At 58.3% G+C, this 23,700-nt stretch overlaps 2 protein-coding genes across 3 annotated transcripts; one reads left to right on the top strand and one right to left on the bottom strand.

The window, feature by feature from the left end:
- Positions 1–2,568: 2,568 nt before the first annotated feature.
- On the top strand, positions 2,569–6,259 carry ELL3 (elongation factor for RNA polymerase II 3). 2 transcript variants are annotated; one of them, XM_029070835.1, is made up of 11 exons: positions 2,569–2,770; positions 2,951–2,986; positions 3,609–3,721; positions 3,820–4,027; positions 4,136–4,191; positions 4,294–4,369; positions 4,471–4,657; positions 4,745–4,787; positions 4,904–5,075; positions 5,601–5,645; positions 5,737–6,259. In XM_029070835.1, the coding sequence occupies exons 1-11, from the start codon at positions 2,639–2,641 to the stop codon at positions 5,845–5,847; spliced, it is 1,179 nt and encodes a 392-aa protein (XP_028926668.1). In that variant the 5' UTR covers positions 2,569–2,638; the 3' UTR covers positions 5,848–6,259. The 2 variants fall into 2 exon arrangements, with proteins under 2 accessions (XP_028926668.1, XP_028926667.1); XM_029070834.1 differs by having other exon boundaries at positions 4,468–4,657.
- Positions 6,260–6,614: 355 nt separating this feature from the next.
- PDIA3 (protein disulfide isomerase family A member 3) lies at positions 6,615–23,651 on the bottom strand. Its single transcript, XM_007664310.4, has 13 exons — positions 23,473–23,651; positions 17,345–17,423; positions 15,876–15,993; positions 15,094–15,201; positions 13,756–13,885; positions 12,889–13,005; positions 12,260–12,385; positions 9,719–9,901; positions 9,139–9,247; positions 8,310–8,438; positions 7,851–7,930; positions 7,220–7,277; positions 6,615–7,046 (listed from the first exon to the last, which is right to left on the bottom strand). The coding sequence occupies exons 1-13, from the start codon at positions 23,634–23,636 to the stop codon at positions 6,930–6,932; spliced, it is 1,518 nt and encodes a 505-aa protein (XP_007662500.3). The 5' UTR covers positions 23,637–23,651; the 3' UTR covers positions 6,615–6,929.
- Between the last annotated feature and the right edge of the window lie 49 nt (positions 23,652–23,700).

Raw genomic sequence — 23,700 nt, 5'->3', positions numbered from 1 at the left:
CCAGCCCCCAGACCGTAAGCTTGTTGTGGGCAGGGAATGTCTCTCTTTATTGCTGCACTGTACTTTCCAAGCGCTTAGTACAGTGCTCTGAACACAGTAAGCGTCCAATAAGTAAAATTGAATGAACGAATGAACGTGCTTACAGCCTAGAGGGGGAGACAAATATTAACATAAATAAGTCATTTATAGTATATAATTTAAAGATATGTACATAAGGGCTGTGGGGTTGAAGGTGGGGCAAGCATCAAATGCTCAAAGGTCACAGGTCCAAGTGCAGAGATGACGCAGAAGAGAAAGGGAGCCGGGGAAAAGAGGGCTTAAGTGGGGAAGGCCTCTTGGAGGAGATGTGACTTTAATAATTCTTAGAAGGTGGAGAGTGTGGCGGTCTGGCATTTATGGACAGGGAAGGAGTTCCAGGCTATGGGGAGGATATGGGAAAGGGGTCAGCAGCGAGAGAGATGAAATGGGGCCACAGTGAATAAAACTGGCATAAGAGGAGCAAAATGTGTGGGCTGGGCTGTAGGAGTTGGGTGAGGTGAGGTAGGAGAGACGATCCCCCTGTATCTTCACTCGTCCGTTGCTCCCTCCCAAGCCCTGAATTCCCTCCAGACCCCTACACTAACCCAACCCCCTGCTCCCTGGACCACAGAGTCAGCCCAGTGAGAGCCCACAGCTGTGCCCCCTCCCCACCCCGTCGTCTCCCCAGACAAGCACAGGCTCCAAGTGGAGTTGGAATTTGTCTTTCGGGGGAATCGACCCCTGACCCCCTGGGCCCTAAGGTTCAGGGATGGGCCAGATGGCGGCTTCACAGCCTGGGAGTCGGACACCGGCCCCCACCACGGGCCCACCAGCAGCAGCAATGTCCACGCCAGGTAGTGAAGAGCAGGAGAATTGAATGGGGCGTGGAGAGGGTTCTGAGGAAAAGGGGGCCGGATTAGCAGGAACTGTGGGGCTAGTGTCAGGGTTCCCCCGCTGCTCTCTGTCCACAGTGCCAGGTCCCCACCCCTGTGTACCTTGCTCTTCCTGCACAATGCCCATAAGTTGCAGACGTCCCAGCTATGTGCTTCCTCTCAGGTCTCCTTGATCCTCATCCTCCAGCTTGGGCTTGGGCGGTGCCACCGCCCCAGCCTTTGGGCTCTCCACTAGCCATTCCCCTGTCGCTGCCATGGTCACCCTCCTCCCCCTGGTGCTGGAAGTGGGCAGGTGGTCGGGAGCTCAGCCAACTCTACCTGCCCCCCCATAGCTTCAGCCGTGTCAGTTCCCGCCTCCACCCGAGTCCCCTTCCCGGGGTTCGGCGGGCGGGAGCTGCGGCGCTGAGAGCAGGGAGGGGCTGGATGGGGGCCGGGAGGGTGGGCACTCCCTACTGTTGATCTGCTCCCGCTGCCACTGCCTCGGGCTCAGGCGCTGGGCCCACGGTCCTGGGGGCTTGGGCCCGCAGAACAGCGGAAGGGAAGGGGATGACGACACAGAGGATCCTCAGGATGGCCTGCAGGAGACTAGGCCCCGGGAATGGAGGCATGAAGGAAGCAGGTCTCCGTTCCAGAGCTCTCTCCCACCCTCACCTGCAGCTGTTTGAGGAAGTCAGGTTTGACTTCTAGTCATCCCAGTCGGGAACAAGGATCCTCCTCTCCCTGTCCCAGGTCTTCCAGGCCAAGCACCCCTAGTCCTCGGCTATGGAGCCTTAGAGCTGGCATCAGGAAGTACTGAGATGATTCACCCCCACTACTCCACACGTGGACTCCAGCAGACCTCTCTGATCCTGCGCTCTTTCCCCTCCGGCCCCCCGCTCTCCCCCACCATGACTTCCACCTGGTCCAGCCCCATCCCTAGACACCAGGCCCCTTGATGCCGGGCTTGTGTTTTCCAGGAGTCCCAGGAGTTTCATCACCTGTGGGTCAGGTCACCATGAGGGGCCTCCCCCTCCTGCATCAGCTCATCGCCTGTGGGGACGAGCTGGGCCTGACACCCCCTGGCCCCGGGGCACCCGGAGAAGCCCGGTCAGCGGCAAGACCTCGGCTGGACCCTGGCGCCCCTTCCCCTCGGCCCTCTGGGTTTTCCCCCAACCGCTGCCCCGGATTTTCATCCCAGATCTCCGCAGCTCCTCCACACGGGTGAAGTTGACTCAAACCGTGGCGGATGAGAAGGCCTGAACGACCACCCCAGTTTGGGCATTCCCGGGTCCAGGAGCCACTCCAGCTCGTGCCCCCCGAGCCGGGGATCCCCGGTGCCAGGCCAGCGGGTGCTCGGATCCCAGGCCCGTGCTAATGGCATTAACGTCCTGAGCCGTTTAGGGCCCCTCCCCGGCCTCCATCCCCCGGCGTCGACCTCGATCGGTTGGGCGGGGCTGAGTTTCCACCGCCCCCAGGCCGGTGGGGCTTTCCGGCCCACGGAGGGGGCAGCGGGGGGCTCCGGGGGCCCGGGCCCGGGAGCCGGAGGGTCTGGGGGCGGGAATCGGAGCCAGGGGGGCGTTTCCTGGAGGGGTCCGGGGGCGTGACCTGGAAGGACGGGGGGCGGGTCCCGGAGGCGGGGGGCGGGCCCGGGAGCGGGCGTGGGAGCAGCTGCCGAGCGGGGGAAGCTTTGGGTGTCGGCGGCGGCTCTTCCCTCCGAGGTCCCCGACTTCCAGGCTCGTCCCGTCGCCATGTCGGGGCCCCGGGAGGAGCTGAGCGGGCGGCTCCGGCTGTCGTCCCCGTCGGGGCCCCGGACCAGCCTCCTGCTCCTCCGGCTCAGCGACGCGGCGCTGCGGGCGCTCCGGGACTGCCACCGGCTACAGGTGCGGCTCGCCCGGCCCGGGACCCCAACTCCCCCACTCCCGACGCCCCGCTCCCAGCCCCGGGACCCTCCGGGTCCCCGCTCCCCCGTCCGCTCCGTAACTCCGGGGACCCGGGGGAAGGGGATCCCTCGGCCGGTCCGGGGCCCCCTCAGCCCCGTCTCCGGTTGTCTGTCCCCGCAGGGGCGGCCCGGGATCGCCTTCCAGGACGGCGGAGGGGTGAGTGCGGACCGGGGGTCGGGGGCCCGGGGGGCAGAGGTGAAGGGGAAGGTCCCCGATGGGGAGGGCGCCCGAAGGGCCACCCTGGGGACGGGCGGGAGGGCGGCGGGGAGATGGCGGAGGCCGAGCCTCGGGCCCAGCTGCGCCTCGACGCTAACGAGCCCCGGCGGGGGCCTTCCCCGCTCCCGGGAGCCTGTGGGCGGGGAGGAAGGCGGCCCGGACACGCCGCCTCCCCTCGCCCCTCACCCCTCACTAAGCCCTTTTCCTCGCCCCTCACCTCGTCCCTCTCTTCACCCCTCATCTCGTCCCTCTCTTCGCCCCTCTCCTTGTCCCTCACCCCTCACCTAACCCTAAACCTCGCCTCTCTCTTCGCCCTTCACCTCCCCCCTCACCTCGCCCCTTCTTCACCCCTCTCTTCACCCCTATCCTCATCCCTCTCTTCACCCCTCATCTCAACCCCTCACCTTGTCCCTCACCCCTCACTTCGTCCCTCTCCTCGTCCCTCTCCTCGTCCCTCTCCTCGTCCCTCTCCTCGCCCCTCTCCTCGCCTCTCACTTCGCCCCTCACCTCGCCCCTCACCTCGTCTTTCACCTCACCCCTCACCTCGTCCCTCCGCCCCCAGTACCTGCGGCTCCCGGGCCCCAGCGGCTCCCGCCTCTTCTCCTTCTCTGTGTCCGCCTGCGTCCAGGACGGGTCCCGGGGAGGCCTGGACCTCGTGCGCCGCCGCCAGGGCAGGTGAGGGCGGAGGTGAGGGGGTGCCGGGCACGGGGTGCGGCGGGCGGGGAGGGACGGGGCCGGACCCGAGCCGCCCGCCTCCCTCATCTTTCTTCCAGGTCCGGGCCCGGCCCGCTCCGCTGCCTGGGGCCTCTCCGGGAACGCATCACCGTCTGGGCGGCCGAGGCTCCGGCTCCTGCTCGGGCCCCGGCCCGGGCCCCTGCCCACTGCTCTGCCCAGCCCGCCAGAGAGTCATCGAGCCGGCCGGCCGGCGGAGACCGGCCTGGGGTGGACCCAGGGAGACGGTCGCGGACAGGCCTGGACCAAGTGAGGCAGGGGGGAGATGGGGACGGAATGGAGGGCGGGGGAGGGACGGAAGGGGACCCTCCCTCACATAGTCTCCGCCACTGTATCTTGCGCCACCTCTCCCTATAGGCACGAGAGGCCCCGGGAGGAATCTCGAGGGACCAGCTGGCTCAGCGGCTATTGAGGTAATGAGGACTGGAGGGGATAAGCGGGGAAGAGATGTTGCTTTTCCCTTCTCCTTCCCCTACAGGCCTGCCTCCTCACCCTCCTTCCTTCCTCCCCTCCAGGGACCAGACTCCGTGTCCTGCGAGGGAGCCAGAACCGAGGCAGCCGGGCCCCTCCGGCCAGAGGTCCCAGGCCTTGGTGAGTGCTGAGGGGAGGGAGAGAGCCGGCCGAGGGGATCAAGGAGGAGTTATTCCCGCCCTGCTGAAAACCCGTGGCCTGGCTTCCCCCTTCCTCAGCAGCTGCGGCAGCCGCAGGCCTCTCCGGACGGCCCGGTCCCGCAGGAGGGATATTCCACAGAGGGGCTGCCCAGCCGCGATCCGGGACAAGGTGAGGAAAGGAAAGAAGAGGAGGAGGGGGAAGAGGAAAAGGAAGAGGAAGAGGAGGAAATGGCTCTGCACTTAGATCACAGCCCTCCGGCACAGACAGGTGAGAGTTGGGTTGGGGAACTGTGGCCGGGGGATTAATGGCATATAAACCACCGGCCCTCGTTCACCGTTTTGCTTCCTCTCCAAGGCCCTGAGCCACCCCAGCCAGAGGAAACGCCTGACTACTTCCTGTGAGTCCTGTATCTCCCCCCACCCCAGGCCCAGACCTCCGCTCCCGTCCCTTTGGGCCCCCAACGGGAAAGCTCGGGGGAGGGTCGGGCGTGACGCCGCTCGTCTGGCCACACAGGCAGTTCGGGACCATCCGCGACGCCGAGCAGCGCCAGGCCTACGCACAGGCCTTCGGGGCTGACTATGCCGAGTACAGGGCCCTGCATGCCCGGGTCGGGGCCGTCAGCCGCAGGTTCACCCAGCTCGGGGCTGAGATGAAGCGGGTGCAGCGTGGGAGCCCACAACACAAGGTGAGGAGCGTGGGCGGGGAGCCCCAGCTGGGCCTGGACCCACACAGGCCCCTCCACCCCCAACATTTGTGGGGCACTGCAGGCCCTCTTTTGACCTAAAGGACTACCCAGCTGCCGTGGCTGGCTAGATGCCAGTCACACCCAGCAGGTTAATGGAGATGGAGGTGGGGCAGGAGATACCTGCGCCCCGATGCTTTATGGGTCTCGTGGTTGGAAAGACTCCCTACCCGAAGGCTTTCTGGGATATGTAGTCCAGGGAGCTGCCCGAGCAGGGCAACTTGCCCCAGAGATTTCGGGGATGCGTAATCTCGGTAACTGGCGGAGCGGGGTTACCTGCGCCAGGAACACAGGTGGCTGGGTGGGTACCACCGTGCTTCACCTAAGTAGGGAGAACACGGTGTAACCACGTCAAGTGGATCGTCGCGGGGCCGGGCAGACTAGCTCTCATTGACCGGCCAGGCCCGCTCAGCGCCGGGGCCGCTGCTGGGTAACCCACAGATCCTGACCTTTCCCTAATCCTTTGAGGTGCTGGCCGACAAGATCGTCCACGAGTACAGGAAGTTCCAGAAGGTAAGGGAAGGTAGGGGCACAGTGGTGCAGAGGTGGGGCGGGGGGGGCGAGGGAGGAGCCCTGCTCTCCTGAGACCCAGCTCTCTCTGCAGCGCTACCCGGACTACCGGGAGGAGAAGAGGCGCTGTGAGTATCTGCACCAGAAGCTGTCACACATCAAGGGCCTCATCGTGGCATTTGAAGAAAAGAACAGGACCAGCTGAGGGTCCCGGCCCTGGCCCGGAGAGACGAGGGGAGGGGAGGTGCTCCCGGGGCGGGCTGATGGCAGCCATACTCGCCTTCAGAAAAAGTGGGGACGGGCTCCTGGGGTTGACTTAGCACCCTGCTGGAGGCTGCCATTCTGCCCCAGGGGCTAGGAGGTGGATGTTACTAGCTCCTCAAACCCCCCTCCTGCTGACAGCAGTCACAGGCAGAGCTCAGGAGCAGGGAGTAGGGCCTCCTCCAGGCCGGGGCCAGAGAGGCAGTGGGTGAGACTCACTTGGAGGCCATAGTGGGAAAGGGGCTAGGGTCAAGGGAGGTGCTTGCCCCCATCCAGACGACGATTGTGAATCTCTACAACAAGGCTGGGAAACAGAGGTCTGGTCCCGTGTGCTTCTTTGGCTCGTCTCTTTCCTCCACCCTCTCGAAGCCCGCTGATGAGCTGGGCGCAGGTGCCCGCTCCGGGGGGGCCACTGCTGCTTCCAAGCAGCTCTCTCCCCCAAGAGGCTGCCCCGCTGCACCCCTCTGGGGGAACAACCCCACCCCCTAGGCCGATCCTCAGGGCTCCTTGTTCTCTGTACCCCCACCAGCACGAGCTGGTGGAGTGACTGCTGGATTGGATACCCTGGCTGAGGCCCCAGCGGAGCCTGGGCAGGGTTGGCTGGGATCAGAGCCCCAGTGGACACGGGGTCGGGGGGAGGAGGGGAGCCGTGGGCCTTGACTTTGCAAGAGCCCAGCTGTCTGAGGGAACCCCGCCATGAAGCCGCTCAGGTTAAAGGGGGCTCATTTATTTTCACTGCTCCAAATGTACAAAAAAAATTAGAAAATAACCCCCAGCCTCCCCCCATCCCAACATTCTCCCAACACAAATGCTCCCCCTCCCCCAAAACCACAAACATCAACTGGTCCTGGTGTTTCCATTGACAGTGCGGGCTAAGAAACAGCTTAGAGAAAATTAAACAGATTCTAATTACATCCACGGCGTGCCCAAGGTCACTCCCCCGAGCGGGGCCCCGGCCCTCCCCGCTGCCGTCTGTCCCTGCTGGAAAAGTTCGGCTCCTTGTAAAAAGGGTGTTTGGCTGCTGCTTTAGAGATCTTCCTGTGCCTTCTTCTTCTTCTTGGGCTTCTCTTCCTCTTGTATCACGGGCGGGTTTGTCGCTTCTCGCTGCAGGTAGCTCAGGAAGTCGCTCACCTCACGGCCCCCCTGGAAGCAGATGGGCCAATCGGATCCTGAAACCTTAGCATTTCCCGGCACGCCCCACAACCGGGAACGGGGCGGGGGAACGCTTCGCCGACAGAGGGAGGGGGCCCCGACCCGCTTCCACCGTCCCGGGAAGCTGACATAACACTGGCCGAGCTTGGGAACGGGGTACGCACCTCGTATTTCTTTGGACTTTGCTTCTTGTTGGCTGGAGAGAAGTAGATGGTAGGGAAGCTAGAGAAAAGCGGGAGGGAGACAGAGAGAAGGTTCGCTAACTCTGTTCAGCTAGGCGCCCCTTCCCAGACCAGGTCCTACACCTTCGGACAAGATGGGAAGAAGCACAACCAATCCGTGGTCAGGCAGCGGATCGGCCCGGCCCGGGGTGGGGTTGATACAGGCGTCTGCCGGGCCCTTTAGAGGGAATGGGGCTCAAGCCTACAACCCCGGGAGGGTGTGAGCGGGGCAGATGGTGTTGTTCCCCAAACCCCACAGCTCCAGCCAGGGGAGAGCCCACGGCAGTCCGAAGCATCACAAGAAATCACTTCATTAGTGGGCGATGATCACCTAGAATTTGTTCCAGGAAAGCCTGCAAAGCGAGGTGGTCACAGGGAGAGTTTGAGTTCACAGACCTCACAGACGTGAGTTCCACCGGACTGGGGTGCCACAGGTGACAGTAAGGAGGTTTGGGGGAGCTGATCCCCAATCAGGAAGAGCCTCAGCCCAAAGAGCAACCGTCCCACAGCTCCTCCCGGGGCCCTGCTGTCTCTGTCAGACCCAGTTCTGGGCTGACTGGCAGACTCCACTCACCCTCTGACTTCATACGGAGAAGGCACGTCATTGGCGGTGGCGTCCATCTTGGCTATGACAATGTTAGGGTCTTTACTGAGCTGTGAGGAAAAAGCGGCAGATGATCAGGGGGGTAATGAGCCACCCGAGTGACTCCGTGGGGCCCCCGAGATGTTCCGGGGCAAATCTGCAGCCCGCTAGAGAGGTTGGGGGGTGACAGAGCGGAAGGGGTTTCCCCTTCATTGACAGGGCCGGCCTGTTAGGGATTTGCTTCTCCAGCACGTGCGCCTCCCTCGTCGGAGAATGCCGCCTGCCGGCCCGCACCAGGGCAGACCGAAATGCCTGCACGCCTCCGCCCAATCGCTCCTGCGAGGACTCGGGTTAGACCGAGGGGCAGGAAGAGCGGGACTCATTGAGCGAGAGAAAATCCAAACCACTCAGCGAGCAGCAGACGACTGCAGAAGCACGGCCTGGATTTACCTTCTCTCCCAGCTCTTTGTACTTGGGCTCCAGGTTCTTGCAGTGGCCACACCAAGGGGCGTAAAATTCAATCAGGACATCCTTGTCTTCATCGTTCACGATTTCATCGAAGTTCTCAGCTACCACCACCTGGGAAAGGGTTAGGACGAAATGGGCGGTGTTCGCTCATGCGATCGTATTTATTGAGCGCTTACTGTGTGCAGAGCACTGTACTGAGCGCTTGGAAAGTACAATTCGGCAAGAGAGAGAGGCAATCCCTACCCAACGACGGGCTCACAGTGTAGAAGGGGAAGACAGACAACAAAACAAAATAAGTAGACGGGCAGCTGTCCCTCTGGTGAGCCCGGACGGTTCCCGAAAGGGGGAGACCTGTGAGCTGCACCCTTCACCGCTACTGGAATCAAAGCAAAAAGTGGTGGAGTGGAGAGCTCCGGAGATGCTCCTCCTTTGCTTTCCTCCGTGTCCCTCCAATCTGTCATCGCTCCCACTCCGCAGTTCCTCGGTTTGGCCAGGACAGCCACCGAGCAGCACCCAGAGATGCACCCCTGATCCTTGAAACTGCCCGTTTCTGCCCCAGGGAGGCTCAAGCCAGCTAGGATGCTGGGGCTCATCCAGGGGCGAATGAGCAAGCCCGGTTGAGAGTTTGAGCTTGTAGGCTCTTAAGCCTACCCCACCCCTCGGATCCTGGGGCCGTGCTGCCATCACTCCTAATGGGCTGAGTTCTGGTTTGGTCAGTACAATCCCAGCTTCCATCTCAGGGTCCCAGAGAGGATGGGCTTCCCCTGAGAACAGAGAATGGCTAGGAGACAGGGTGGACGTGGACCCTTACCTTCACGGGCCCGTCGTTGTTCTCTGGGACGGGCTCCGACTTGAGGTACTTCTTCAGGTTGCCATCGAAGTAATCCTGCAGGAACCTCTCCAGAGCTTTTCCGTCGCGCCTGGAGGTGGGGGAGACAAGTGTGAGCATCCTTTAAGTAGCGCTGAGGCCCACGGGAGGCCCAGCCTGCTCCAAGCCGGCAAACAGCGGCAGGAGGTTGGGGGGAAACTGGCAGTGCCGGGAGCCGGGAAAAACTTCAGCCGATCAGTCTTTATGGCCTTTCTAGCCCATGTGGCCCCAAGAGGCCGGGCATGCAGCTTTTCTATAATTAAGGGGAAGTTTGGGTACGGGGTTTCTGTTAAAGTGGGGTTTCCTTCCACGACTTCACAATGAAGCGCCCTTTCCTGAACGGGCTAGGCCATCCGCCTCCCGAACACAAGGAGCGGCACCTCTCCGTCTCCCCAGCAGTCAGAGAGCAGAGACAGCACTCTTTTGGGCCTTGGACTCCTGCTGCCCAGTGAGCCAGGACCCCTGGCCACAACGAGCCCGGAAAGGAGGGCTTTTTAGGGCGGGACCACCACTCTTGACTCACGAGAACTCCTCCTGCATGACGAACTTCTCTCCTTTGGCAGTCCTGATAGCCACAACGGGAACCTCTCCAGTGGTGCTGTCCAAGCCAAATTCGGAAAGCTCATGGCCGAATGTCTTGCGGCTAGCCACGGCGAAGTTGAGTTTCTGCCCGGCGTCCAGGAATTTCCGAGCCACCATCATCACCCTGTGGGGAACGGGAGATTCTTGGGCTGAGTGCCCACTCTGATGGGGAAATCAATGGGCGCAGTGACGGAAAAGCCACGAATCTAGTCCCCGGGTCAACTACCAAGTGTCCAGCAGCTTTGGGGCCCCGGCCAGGGGCACTGAGCACATCCACACCAGCCCGCTGGCCTTGGGAGGTGCCTGACCCGCTCCCCGGCCAAGCTGGCTGGCTGGGCCGGAGGACCCAGACCCCCAACATGCCCCTGCTGCTCCATTAACTTGTGGCAGTGGGCCTGGGTTCAGCAGAAGAGCCTGTCCTCCTGAGTGGCTGCCCACTTGTTTGGGCAAGACCAGGGGAGTATAGGGGAATAACCTGGGGCACCCCGGGCCATGTGTTCCCCACTGCTCCGCTGGGAGCAAAGGAAATGAAAAACAAATGAAGTTTCAGTGGCTGGCAGGGACTGAGGTCCGGTATCAGAAACCAGAAGATTTCACAGAGAATTCCCCATTCCTCCCTCTTACCATGAAAGTGTTAGGCCCAGGGGCCTTACTCATCTGTCTCAGACCAGCTTTCGGGGGTTCCCCCACTCTCTAAATCGAAAGGACATTGGCTACATTTCAAAATAAGAGATTTGGTTCGACTATGGTACAGCTCACCCGCCCTGAGCCCAACTTGGTTTGTTTGCCCCTGTTGCCAGCAGGTGGAAGAGGAGGTGACAGGAGGGCCCATCCCTCATCTCCCGTGGCCCCGAATGTCAGGCCACAGGAGCGGGCCCTGACCCCAGGCAAGCCATCTCTCCCACACAACCCTCGGGTTAAAGAGACCCTGAGAGGTCACGGAGCTCCAGCTGATGCTGAGAAGATGAGGGCTCCTCCCAGCTGGAGGAAGGAGATGTTCCAGTTTGACGGCAGGGGAAGAGGACGCAGAAACCGGAGGCTGTACAGAGAAGCAGCACCCAAGGAGCCAGGAAATCACTGGAAAGCGCAGAGCGTCTTTTCCCGGCTTTAATCACAGATTAATCCGGAGAGGAATAACCTCAGGTAAAGCCTGACTTGCCTTCACCCACCATCAACCCCATTCATATTAGAACGAAGGGTCCAAAGTGGTTCGAGAACCACGCTGGATACTTTGGGGGACATGATTAAAACAGAAGACCTGCTCCCCACCCTTGAGGACCTTATACGCTAACGGGCAAATACACAGTGAACGCATTCATCTCACCAAGTGGAAAACCTCACTCAGGATGGCAAAACCAGTCCCAAATAGAGGTGACGGAAGACACGGATGTACCTGAGCACCAAAGCAAGGAGGGGAGATGACCAGGGAGGGGAGGATTAGTCGGGGAAGGCCTCCCAGAGGAGGTGGCTTTTGACGAAGCTTTGGAAGGGGTAGGGGGAGATGTGAGTCAGCAGATATGAGAAGGGAGGAGTGGGGGGGTGTGGGTGCACAACGGGTCAGAAGCAAGAGAATTGAGAGCAAAGGGCAGTTAAGAGGTGAGTGAGCTTGGGAGGGCCAAGAGTGCAAGCTGGAAAGGAGCAAGAGAAGAGGGGTAAAGAGGCGTGAGGAAGACAGCTTTGGAGCCAACAGTCAAAAGTTTGAGGAAGAGAGATAGGGTGCCTTGGAGGAGAGGGGAATGATGCTTTTTGAATGATGCTTTTGGAAATCAAGTGGGGAGTCGAGCATGGGAGAAGCTGAAGGGAGAGAGGCTGGAGGTAACCCAGCCGGGGACTGGCAGAGGCTTGGATCAGGGTCGTGGCTGTAGGGGAGCAGAGGAAGAGGCATATCTGGGCAACAGCAGAGGAAAAACAGGCAGGATTTAGAGAAAAGTCTGACTTTGGGAGGTGAGAGCCAGAGGAATCCAAGATGACAGCACAGTTTCTAGTGATGGTTTCGTCAGTCATAAGGGGAAAGTTAGGAGGAGGGAAGACGAAGGGGTCTGTCTACATATCAGATGGAGATGAGGAAGAGAACTGTCATTTACTTCGGGGAGAGCCACTGATCCAGGCAGCCACTGATCCAGGCAGCTCCATGATGCCAGCCTACCTTCTGAGGGCTTCTGGCTGTACCTTTTGAGTCGGGTGGGTTTTTGGAAGGGAATGGGGGTTCCCAGTGGGATCCCCTCAAAATCCCTGCTGGCAGTTCATGAGCGGACGTGGGCCCAAGCTCTGTATTCGCACTCGCTTTCGGACAGACGGAAGGTGACTAAAGCCACGCAGGGAGGCAGTGGGTGCGCTCACTCCAGCCAAGGAAGCTGGACTCCCAAGGATCCCGGCCTCAACAAAAAGAACAACTAATGCTGACTGGACTGGAATCCGATGTACCGTTAGGGAAGCCCCAGTCCCCTCCCTCTCCGGGCAAGGCGCTCCCACTGCTGGTTACCTGTTGCGCCAGTAGTTGGAACCCTTAGCATTTTTCTCGTAGTCCACATCATAGTAGGCTATAAGCAGGTCTTTGCCTTGGATCAGATCTTTGTTGTCTTCTGTCATGTGAGGGCAGATTCCAAAACTGAAACAGAACAAAGAACAAACCATGAGTGGTGTGGACAGGCCCATCCACCCTAAGGAATCCGCTGGACCCCTGAACTTTCGGCCCCATGGTGCTTTTGGACGTCTTGGACTGGTTAAAGAACAACTCAGTGGGCATCAAATGAGGGGTCCCCAAAAGATCCCCAGATTCTGGCTTTGGGGAGCTCCTGCCATTAGTTACAGTGACGATGATATGTGCCAAAGGCTTATTATGTGCCAGGCACTGCTCTAAGCACCGGGTAGATGCAAAGTTAATTGGGTTGGACCCAATCCCCGTCCCAAATGGGGCTCACAGTCAAAGAAGGAGGGAGAACAGCTACGGCTCATGACCCCAAAGAAGCAACAGTCTGGCCCGGGCCCAGGGCAGGCCAATCCCACGAAGCCCAGATGCAACAAAGCAGCTCGTACTGCGGACTGAGCAGGGCACAAGAGCTGCAGGAAGCAAAGGTGGCCCAAATCAACCAATGACCTGGAGGCACTTACATGTTCTCCTGGATGAATTTCTTAATTTTTCCGCTGGTTATCTTATCCTCCGTGTACCTCACAGTGTTGTCCTCAAACTTGTTGGCCAGGCGTGAGGGTCGGAACAGGGTGATCCCTCTAAAAGGAGAGCAGATGCCTGTCACGGGAGGCGGGGAGCAGCCTTTGCCCCGAGGGAGGATGCTGCACTGTTAGCACCCTCCTGCCACGCACCTGGAACAAGCTGCCCCGTCGGTCCCCTGCGCTCTACACAGTGTGCGTTGGAAGAAAGGGCGGGACACAGGTAAAATGGCCTGCAGGGCATCCGGATTTCTACACTTGAAAAATGGGTCCAGTGGGCAGAAAGAGGGCAGAGGACTGGAGAAAGGAGAATTTTGGGTGTGGTGGGGGAGGAAGTTGACACCACTCATTTCTCCAAAGAAAAATACGACATATCATACGGATATGAGCGCACGCACAGGCTCTCGGCATGCTGGGAAAGGCTAACTTGGAGTTCTCCGGGTTCACCTGAAAGCACTCCAGCTCCCAACACTTGAAGGCTCCCCCAGGGTCCAGGAGCCCCGATGGCAGGCAGAGTTAGGAAAAGCAGGTTAGTATAGCTCAGCCTGGGCAGCGCGACAGGAACCCCTTCTGATGGAACAGTTCACCCAGGAGTGTGGGGTGGCTGGCGCTCAGGAGGCAAAAGATCTGGGACTTCTGGGGATCGAGGGGTCTTGGTGATGCAGCAGGACCTCAGATCCGTCCCCAAAGACAACGGCCTCCTCAAACCGCAATCCGCCAGGCCGCTGGCATTTTGCCAAAGTCCCTCCACAGGACCCCCCCCCGCCCCCGCTCGCCGACCATCCAAACCTCCAAATGGAAATCACTTACTCTCCATCGGGCTCATACTTCTTCACAAGCTTCTCCTGACCAGTGTGTGCAAAACGATAGTTGTCCCTCAGATTGCTGGCGGCTTTCAAGAACTCTGAATGAGCCTCACTGAAGAGATCTTTGAAGAAGCCTGTAGTGCATCCAGAGGCAGGAGATCAGTGAAAACGACAAAAACGAGCAAGGCGGGGTGGAGGCACCCTTCAAGGCCCTCCCCTCTTCCCAGTCACGGATCTCTGTGTTCGGCGGACTCGAGTTCCTCCCCAGTGAAAGAGATGGGCTGGAAGCCGGATGGTTTGCTCAAAGCCTGGGAGGGTAACCCCATGTAGCCTCGAACTGGATCACAATGATGGGCATGAGTTCTGCCCTGGCAGGCACTGCACCCTGACGAACAGAAACCGGAGAAGTGAGGGCGGGGGGTGGGGGCAGCAGCGGGAGAGCTTCTCCGGAGAGATGGAGGCTTTAGGATCGGCTCAGCTGGGCTGGGATGAAAGACTGTGGGAGAGCAGGGCCGGACCATAGGGGAATCCAGAGACGGTGGGAACAGCAGGCAAGGGAATGGGTGTAAGTTGGGGAAGGGCCAGTGGAAGTAGAAAAATGCGGGACAGAAGAGAATATTCTGCCCATAGTAAGCGCTCAATAAATACTATCGAATAAATGAATGAATGGAACCTTCCAAGGAGCCTGATGTCAGAAACCCCCAAATCCCAGGCATCAGAGCGGCTTTCCCTTCAGCTAGTCTACGGTCAATCGCCCCGTGGGGTGATACACGTAAACAAACACTGATGCAGACCGGTCTAAGTCATCTAGCTGGCCGCAAGCAAGTGGTTCTTAGCCGGATCGAAATGCCAAGTCTTCCCCTGCCGCCAGAAAGGGAAGTTCAAGCCCACCCACCTGGTGATCACATGGTTTTAATAATGTTGGTATTTGTTAAGCGCTTACTATGTGCCAAGCACTGTTCTAAGCGCTGGGGTAGACACAGGGGAATCAGGATGTCCCACGTGGGGCTCACAGTCTTAATCCCCATTTTACAGATGAGGTAACTGAGGCACAGAGAAGTTAAGTGACTTGCCCACAGTCACACAGCTGACAAGTGGCAGAGCTGGGATTCGAACTCATGACCTCTGACTCCAAAGCCCGTGCTCTTTCCACTGAGCCACGCTGCTTCTCTACAGCAGTTTTACTGCAGCAGTCATATGAATCTGAGTGAAGAGCAATTTTTGCCTTAAAAGGATTAACTGTTTTTGTACCTACCAGCCGCAAGCCAGGCACCCGGCACTGGCGGCCACTTTGGCCGTCCTTGGGCTGGCAAATAAAGCTGAGGGTTCGTCGGTTACTCACCTACCACAGAAGCATCTTTGTCACTGATGAACTTCTCAAACTCATCGTCAGAATGGAGGGGAATGGAGGCGGGTCCCGCCTGCTTCTTTAAGTGGCTGACAATCCCATCTTGAGGAAGAAGAAAGACGGTCCCCAAGTAAGTGCCTCTACTTTAATGCAAACCCAGCCCAGCCTAGAGCCAGGCACTAACCCAGGAGTTCAACCAATAGTGGGCCACCTGAAAAACCCCCTGCTCCCTCAGTCTCATCCTGCCACGGCGGCGATCGGCCCAAGACACGTAAGGACCACTTTGGGGAAGTTTCTCAGTGCCTAAGGTCTGACTTTGAGGAAGTTCCTCAGCAGGTGGTTCATACGCACAAAAACCCAGAGCCCTTCGACCACTCAGATTCTAAGCTCCATTTGTCCCTGGTCCTCAAGGAGGCATGAGTGTCAGGAGATAGTCAACAGGCGGTTCTCAGAAACGAGTCGTTCCCAGAACTCGGCCTCAGGAGTTGCCCGTCATTTTGGGGAGGGTTGGGGGGATGTGCAGAGGGATTTCCCAGATTGGGAAGTGGCTAAGTGCCTGGGCCTCACAACTGCCAGCCTCCCCCCCCCCGTTGGCATTTTAGAAACAGAAAACAATCACGGGAAGAGAATCCAAAGTTTCTTGGCTACCCGGACATTTCAAAACCCAGGCGAAGACGGCAGATATACGCATCCCCGCTAAAAAGCAAAGGGTTCCAACAGATCGACTGATTGGTTTCTAATCTAGGAAGACCCAGACAGAGATGAAGAATATTTACCTGCTGTCCTGGGCCCATCATAGGCACCCGATTCTTCGCCGTTCCTGAAGATCTTCAGAGTGGGATAGCCACTGACTCCGTATTTATTACAGGTGTTGGAGTTGGCGGTGCAATCAACCTGGGGACAACCACAAAACAATCCAACAGGTCAGCAGTCCCGTCCAGCAGAGATCGGCTTTCCTGAGAAGTCTGAGGTGACCGATCTGCCCCGGTTGACCCGGTGGAGGCTGCTCGACCAAAGTTGTGTAGCGTGACCCACTCCGAAAATGCCGCTACCGTAAAGAGGCAGCCAAAACGGTCCAGTCCCTCCCACGGAAGCCAGTCTATTCCCGAACACTTGGCTCTAGGCAACTAGAGAACCGGGGATGGAAGGAGCCGTGTCCTCTGTCTCCCGGGGGTGCCGGGGGCCCAGATCAAGGCTTAAACAAGCCAAATGACCGCCTTCCTAGGAGTTGAAGAGTATTCTTGCTGCTAACCCAAGAGAGGTCTCTGGCCTTGAGCCTCTGGACCTGGCTGGAAGAGCCTTTGGCTGGTGGGGAGGTGGAGGGACCGCCACCCTTCCAAGGGGTTCTTTAATCACCATCCACCTGTCGGCGCTCTGGGAGCTGCAGGGTGGGAAATGGGAAGGGCACTGGCGGGGGTAATGACCCTCTCGGCCTGCTGCAGCGGAGGGCTGGGATGAGCCGAGTAATTCCCTGCACAGACCGAAAGCTTCAGTTGGACTCAAGCTAGTTGGCTTGGCCTCGGAAGGGGTCCGGACTTTAGCTATCCTGGAAGCAAAGCCGGCCTTCGCTTCTGTGGTCCGCTGCCATATTCAAAGGAGGACAAGAGTGCATGGGAAAACTTGCTGGAGGCTCACGATGGCACTCCAGCACTTCCACTCAGGGCACAGCCCTAGGGCTGGACTGTTCCACAGAGCTGGGCACTTCTGCTCGGAGCTGGGGGCAGGAGGGCACAGTGTCACAGACTAGGAGTGGCCAGAAGCCACCCCGGGCTTTCCAGTGGAGAGCATAGAGTCGAGGGGAGAGGCTACAGGGGCATTTGCCCGCACCAAGTCTCCGTGTGTGGAAGTGAGTGCCTCCAGGAAGGCTCACCACTGCTAGCTCTGAAGTTTGGAGCCCAGGGCTTTTTGGGGATGGGGCAATACAGAGGAGATGGAGAGAGATGAAGAGGGAAAAAGAGAGAGATTTTCTTTGGGAGATGTCCCTCGGCCTTCGCTTTGTCAATTTCCCTCACGTGCCATCTTAAACCAGAGGGGAGTTCTGGAATGAGCAACTACTAGATCCTGTGGCTTCGCATGGGACATCATTAACAGACTAGCTCATGGTTTATCCCAACGGCAGCTATGGGAACGAGCCGAGGAGGCCTTGAGGCTCTGAACCTTCCAGCCTAGACCCTGGTTCACAATTCTGCCCACCGATGACACCGCTCCTCAGGGAGAAATCCGAACTGGGTCCCCCGGCACTCACCTTTGCTAACGGGACTATTCCTTTGAGTCTGGTCGCAGCAGCTTCATATTCAGGGGCAAGCCTCTTGCAGTGTCCGCACCTGCAGCAACAGAAGAGCCACCGGCTCAGTCCAATTGGCCAGACCTACGGCATTCCTGTCTCCATGGGAACCGTGCCCAATCACCCCGGACTGATAGACCGCTGTTTGCTCCCACTTGGGAGTTCTAGATTGTGCTTAGAGAGGAACACGCTGATCCCAGGCCAAGCCTGTCAACTGTAGGGTGAGGACATCACCAGTTCGAGGATGATTTCTGAAGGACTGGTTCATGGGTGACATGGTTTTTGGAAAAGGGAGCAGCCAGTTCACGGGAAAAGCCTATTTTTGCAGGGCAACAGGAATAGGACCGAGAGAATCGGAAATCCGGCGTACCCGAAAACTGGGAAGGTAGTCCGGGCTAAACTGCTCTTTACTGGGGGGAATGGAGGACCCCATCCTTCCCACCCAGTCAGGGTAGTGTATCTTTCCCCAGAACAAAGGCGTCCGTGGAGATGAGGACTGAACTCCGGCTGCCTCCTGCCCTCCCGACAGGAGATTGAGACTACAGGGAACGGACCACCCCCCACTGGCCGAAGGCTCTTGGAATGTCAGTCACCCTGCCCCTACTCTGCTTTTCCCTCTACAGGCAGCTGGGAGGGTACTGGACAACAGGGGAGAGGGTGGTGAAGGAGGAGAAATGGGGAGGACAGAAATCCGGATCTGCCACTTGTCAGCTGTGTGACTGTGGGCAAGTCACTTAACTTCTCTGTGCCTCAGTTCCCTCATCTGTAAAATGGGGATTAAGACTGTGAGCCCCGCGTGGGACAACCTGATTCCCCTGTGTTTACCCCAGTGCTTAGAACAGTGCTCGGCACATAGTAAGCGCTTAACAAATACCAACATTAAAATGAAGGCCCGGGGATTGTCACGCCTACAAATGATGGGACTTTATTGTGAAAAGGCCCTACTCCGGCTGGCTTTCAAATCCTGACTGCTCCCTGCTCAGATTTTCAGATCTGGTTTCGTCTGGATCTATGTTGTACTACTGGTGGAGGTTGGGGGAGCCTGCTGGAGAAGAAGCCTCCTTTCAATAGTCCCAGGGGCTGTGGCCACCACCTGCTCCTCCTTCCCAAGAGCCCGGCAGGAGCACTTAAAGCATCCTGGGGGACAGGCGGGGAGAGGAGGTAAGGAGAAGTGTCATTAATACAGAGGTCTGGGCTGCAGATTATTTTACTGAGTGCCAAGCAGACTGCAGAGCTTGGGGGAAGGGGTGCGCCCCTTCTACCCAAATCGATAAAACTTGTCTTAAAACTCACCTGTGCCGGGCAGCAGCAGCACGGGAGAGAGTCGAGGGCAGAGACTCGTTTACTGCGTGGAATATGCACTTTTACCAAGAAAACTCTACGGATACACTACCAGAAGGATTGCAGATAGAAGTGGAGCGTCCTGGGAGAGATGTGTCTACAGCGTCGCTATGGGTCGGACGTGACTCGACAGCATAAGACAGTAACAATCCAAACAGCCTTAAGAGAGCTCACTGAGATCTAGCCCTCACCTGGTCCTGGATCCTCAAAACAATACAAGGGCAAACCAGGCCTAAATTGGGGGCGAGGGTAGGGAGGAGGGGGTTGTTCACTCTCCAATTAAGAGGATGGGTTGAGGATATCAAAAACTCAACCCAAAGATTGCCATCAAAACCATTTAAGGGAGGGGTGGTATGGGAATGCTTGGCAGGATAAGTAGCTCAAGAACTGGTCAGGGCGTGCATCGGGGATACCGGTCAGAACTCCAGAACCTCACATTAAGAAGCGGTCACCCTGCTCAACGACACATTCCCAAACGCGGCACCGCCGTTTCTTCTCTCGCGCCGCACTCGACAGACCCACGCCGTCGGAGGAAGGTTCCCTAACTTCCCGACCATGCAGAAGGAACTGAGGTGTTCTGGCAGAACCACCTGAACTGGAAGAGACTGGCCAGATCCAAGGTGGCATTGGAGTCTTATGGAGCTGACTGGGTGTTTGCTTCTTTCACAGTCCACCGTTTCCACACCAGTAACTAACCCGAAAGTACCAGCGGAGGGAAGGCCGTGTTACCTCTAAAGATGCAGTCTCTACGTTCCCCTGCTCCAAGCCAGGGTCGATTCCACTGCCCAATCGGCAGCATAACCCCCACAGAGCAGCCGGCAGAGCTGGGAGGTCGCCACCTACTCTCAATGGCCCCTCCACTTGGTGCTGGGGCATTTAGTCACCTAGGTCTCCCAGCCTCGCTGACCTCCCACTCCTTCAAAAAAGCTTGCCCCGAATCTAAATGGACTCAGAGCCCAAGGTCAAACCTTGCCCAAGCCGGAAATTTGGGACCCAGCACCGGCAGTGGTGCCGGGGGTGCTGCCGAAGTGGGTAGTTGCCTCAAGGACCCCTTGGCCCGTAAGGCCACCACCGCCCCTCCAAAAGTCCGTTGGGGTGAGGTCTGGGCAATTTCTGCTGTTCTCGGATCTCGCATGACCCAGACTTGCGAGCCCAGCTGGGCACCTCTTTGGGTCAGCTGGCTCCAGTGTCAGGCCACCTCTGGGCACCGTCTCTTGCTTTCAGAGTGCTCTGCAACGTATCCCACTCACAGCCCGTATTCCAACTATTCTGCGATCTTAAATCCATCGGCCGATTTATCCAGTCTCTCGGTGTACGCTCTGTCATGTTTTGATTTTATGTTCCTGGAAGGCAGGAGCCCAAGATATCATTGATTGATTGATTTTATAAACAGCATTTGAGGAGGAGTGGCTAAGTTACTAAAAATTATTTTTTAAGGAGAGACTACCAAAATGGAACCTCTCTATTCTGCTGAGAAACAGGTTACCGTCCATGAGAGGCAGTTATCTTCCTACACCTATTTCTTACCCCTCCCATCATCTCCCAGGCTGGAAAATATTGAAGAGAGCACTCTTTAGCAACACCTGGTCTGGGGCCCTGGGGCACTGGGCAAGGCTCACGCACGGGATATTTTTCGCTTATAAAAATAAACCGCAAGGGGGAGAACAGAGAGGCACCCATCCAAGCATACGCTAAAGAACTGTTGTTTTTCTGATAATAGAGATATGGCATTCACCACAAAATAACCCAGCGGGTTTTGATCACTTGCTCACAACCGGTCTGCTTTTGGTGGCCTTCTTCCTGAAGGGAAGCCATGCCCACATCAAACAGAGCGGACTGTTACGAGGGGCTGGACTATGAGCCCCGTCAGGAAACCCGAGGACCAAAATCCCACGCGAACCAACGGCCAGTGGTTGAATCCTAGCTCGGTTCCAGTTGGGCATTAAATAACATACTCCGTTTCGGCAACTCCACGTCATGCAGGAAACGGGATCTTTTCAGATGGGCTTGTTAAAGGAGGGCTACTTTCTAAGCCAATTAAAAGCAGACACCACAGCACGAATCCGCCCAGTTTTTCTGGTGGCTTAATGCATGATGGGATAAGTAGTCCTTTGGAAGTCACGGCACTGAGCTTGATTAGGAAAGAATACCAGCCGGCCAAAACTACAACTCCCACCAGCAGCCACAGAGCTAACTGTACAGAAACCAGGGTTGGGGAAAAACCGGTCGGCTTCTCTTAAAAAGCTGACTTTTCAACCTGGGGAATTTATTAAGGTGTGGAAAGACAATTAGAAGGGGGAGAGGTAGGACAGGAGCCTGGACTGATCTTTACTTTATAGTCCTTCCTATTTCCTCCCTCTACACCGTGAGTTTGCTGCAGGCAAGGAACGCGTGTCTAGCTACTGTTATATCGTACTCACCCGAGTGCTTAGTACAGTGCTGTGCGGATGGTAAGCACTCAATAAATACAATTGATTGATTACAGAAACTACAACGAATTTCACTTCCTGCTGTTCCCCAAACTCCTCTAGACTGCAAGGTTGTCACAAGCAGGGAACGTGCCTGCTAATTCTGCTGTACTGTACTCTCCCAAGCGCTCAGTACAGCAAACTGCCTTTTCGTTCTTCAAGTAGAAACAATCAAGGCTATAGACACCAGGTAAGTTGGGAAAGTTGTTTCTGAAAAGCAGGTAGGACCTGGAGGTCAGGCAGGCGCTGGACTGAGCAACCATCATTGCCAGTTGTTAAAATAAAAAAACTTTCAGCTTTTTTGTGACCTGCATACACCAGCAATGCAGCTCGTCGGTCGGTGTCCCGAATAGCCACAACTAAGCATCCCAAACCCAACTAACGAAATATTCGCAGCAGGGCGAACTAACTAACGAATCCCCAGCAGGGCGTGAATAACCTCAGCAGTGAAGTAGACCTAGAACGTTAACTCGTTTCTGAAGTAACGGCCACGGTGAATGCTGGAGAAGGGCCCAAATACTCAGCGAGAGACCCCGTCCGAGTTCCACTTAGGAGTTACAGGCAGCGAGCCCTAATGGGAGTATATAGGTTGGGCATCTTGAGGATCTGGGTTCTAGTCCCAGTTCTGCCATGGACCTGAGTGTTCTCACCAAAGTCGCTTAATATCTCCGCGGCCTCAGTCATCCCTGTCAGGAGCATAATGGAAAGGGGCACAGGCTTGGGAGTCAGAGGACCTGGCGTTCCAATCCTGATTCCACCACTTGTCTGCTGCGTGACTCTGGGCCAGTTCAATTTACTTCTCTGTGCCTCAACTGACCCACCTGTAAAATGGGGTTTAAGACTATTAGCCCTACATGGGACATGGGGCTATCACTGATGATTATGTACCTACCCCAGTGCTAAGTTACAATGGCTGGCACATGGTAAGTGCTAAGTTCTTCAGGAAAAAAAGGTGCTATTATTAAGTGCTGAGAAAAGGAGCCAAAACAACTGAGCAGATTTTCTGATGACACTGGAGGGGCCCCTTTCTGGAGCCAGGCCGGCCCACCTTAGGAATTTAAGAGAAGCCTTCAGTCTCGCCAGGGGGAAGTTATTCCAACCCACCAGAGCGATCCCATTTAGGGGGACCGTCTCGCCAGGCCGGTACTAAGATGACTTTGGTCTCGGGGCCAAGCAATTCTGTGCTTTTCCTCCCGACGCTTTCTCATCCTGGGCTAACCCCACACCTCATTCAGCTTACGGGCCACGGGTGGGTCAAACCGGGGCCGGGGGCCCCGGCAGTGAGTCGTCTGAAGCGCAGTCCCTGACTGAAGCGTAGGCAGCGCCTTGTTTTGCAGTGACCAGCACCGTCGGGCCAAGTCCCGGCGCGAGCCAGGGCCGAGGTCCGGCAGGCCCGGGCGCTACTGGACCACCCCGAAGCCGGGAGTGACCTTGGGCGGGAGCCCCTTTCGGGCCAGGCAGTAGATGCGTGGCCATGCGGGGTGCACCGTGGGAGGTGGCGAGCTGTTAACGGCCCAGGGCCTCTGGTCTTTGGGGCGGTGAGCTGCAAAAGGCCCTGGGTCTCTGGTCTTTGGGGCGGTGGGCTGCCAACGACCCGGGGCCTCGGGTCTTTGGGGCGTTGGGCTGCTAAGGTCCAGGGCTGCTGGCCTTTGGGGCGGTGGGCTGCTAAAGGCCCAGGGCCTCTGGTCTTTGGACCGATGGGCTGCCAATGGCCCAAGGCCTCTGGTCTTTGGGGGGGTGGGCTGCCAACGGTCCAGGGTCTCCAGCCTTTGGGGCGGTGGGCTGCTAACGTCCCAGGGCCTCCAGCCTTTGGGGCAGTGGGCTGCTAACGTCCCAGGGCCTCCAGCCTTTGGGGCGGTGGGCTGCTAACGTCCCAGGGCCTCTGGTTTTTAGGGCGGTGGGCTGCCAACGGTCCAGGGCCTCTGGCCTTCGGGGCGGTGGGCTGCTAAAGACCCAGGGCCTCTGGTCTTCGGACCGGTGGGCTGCCAAGGGCCCAAGGCCTCTGGTCTTTGGGGCGGTGGGCTGCCAACGGTCCAGGGTCTCTAGCCTCTGGGGCGGTGGGCTGCCAAGGGCCCAAGGCCTCTGGTCTTCGGGGAGGTGGGCTGCCAACGGTCCAGGGCCTGTGGCCTTTGGGGCGGTGGGCTCACGCACCCCCGAGGGCTCCGTAACGGTCTCCCAAACGATCACCCCCCCTCGGCCCCCGGGCCCGACGGTGGCCTCCATCTGCCGCCCCGGCCCCGATGCCCCCTCCCCGCCCTCCGCCCGCCCCCGGCGACCCACCAGGGCGCGAAGAACTCGACGAGCATGAGGCCGGCGGAGCCCGTGTCGGCCACGCGGCTCTCGAAGTTGTCGTCCGTCAGCTCCAGCACGTCCGAGGCGGCGGCGGGGCGGGCGGCCGCCAGGAGCAGCGCCAGGCCCGGGAGCAGCGCCAGGTGGCGGGGCATGGCGGCGGCGGCGGCAGGGGAACCGGGGGAGGATGCGGGAGGACCGGCGGGACCGGGCGGCGGG

The sequence above is a fragment of the Ornithorhynchus anatinus genome, chromosome 8, assembly GCF_004115215.2.
Source record: "Ornithorhynchus anatinus isolate Pmale09 chromosome 8, mOrnAna1.pri.v4, whole genome shotgun sequence".
Classification (NCBI taxonomy): Eukaryota; Metazoa; Chordata; class Mammalia; order Monotremata; family Ornithorhynchidae; genus Ornithorhynchus; species Ornithorhynchus anatinus.
Note: the sequence above shows the minus strand (reverse complement) of the source record. Positions and strands in the feature narration are given on the sequence as shown.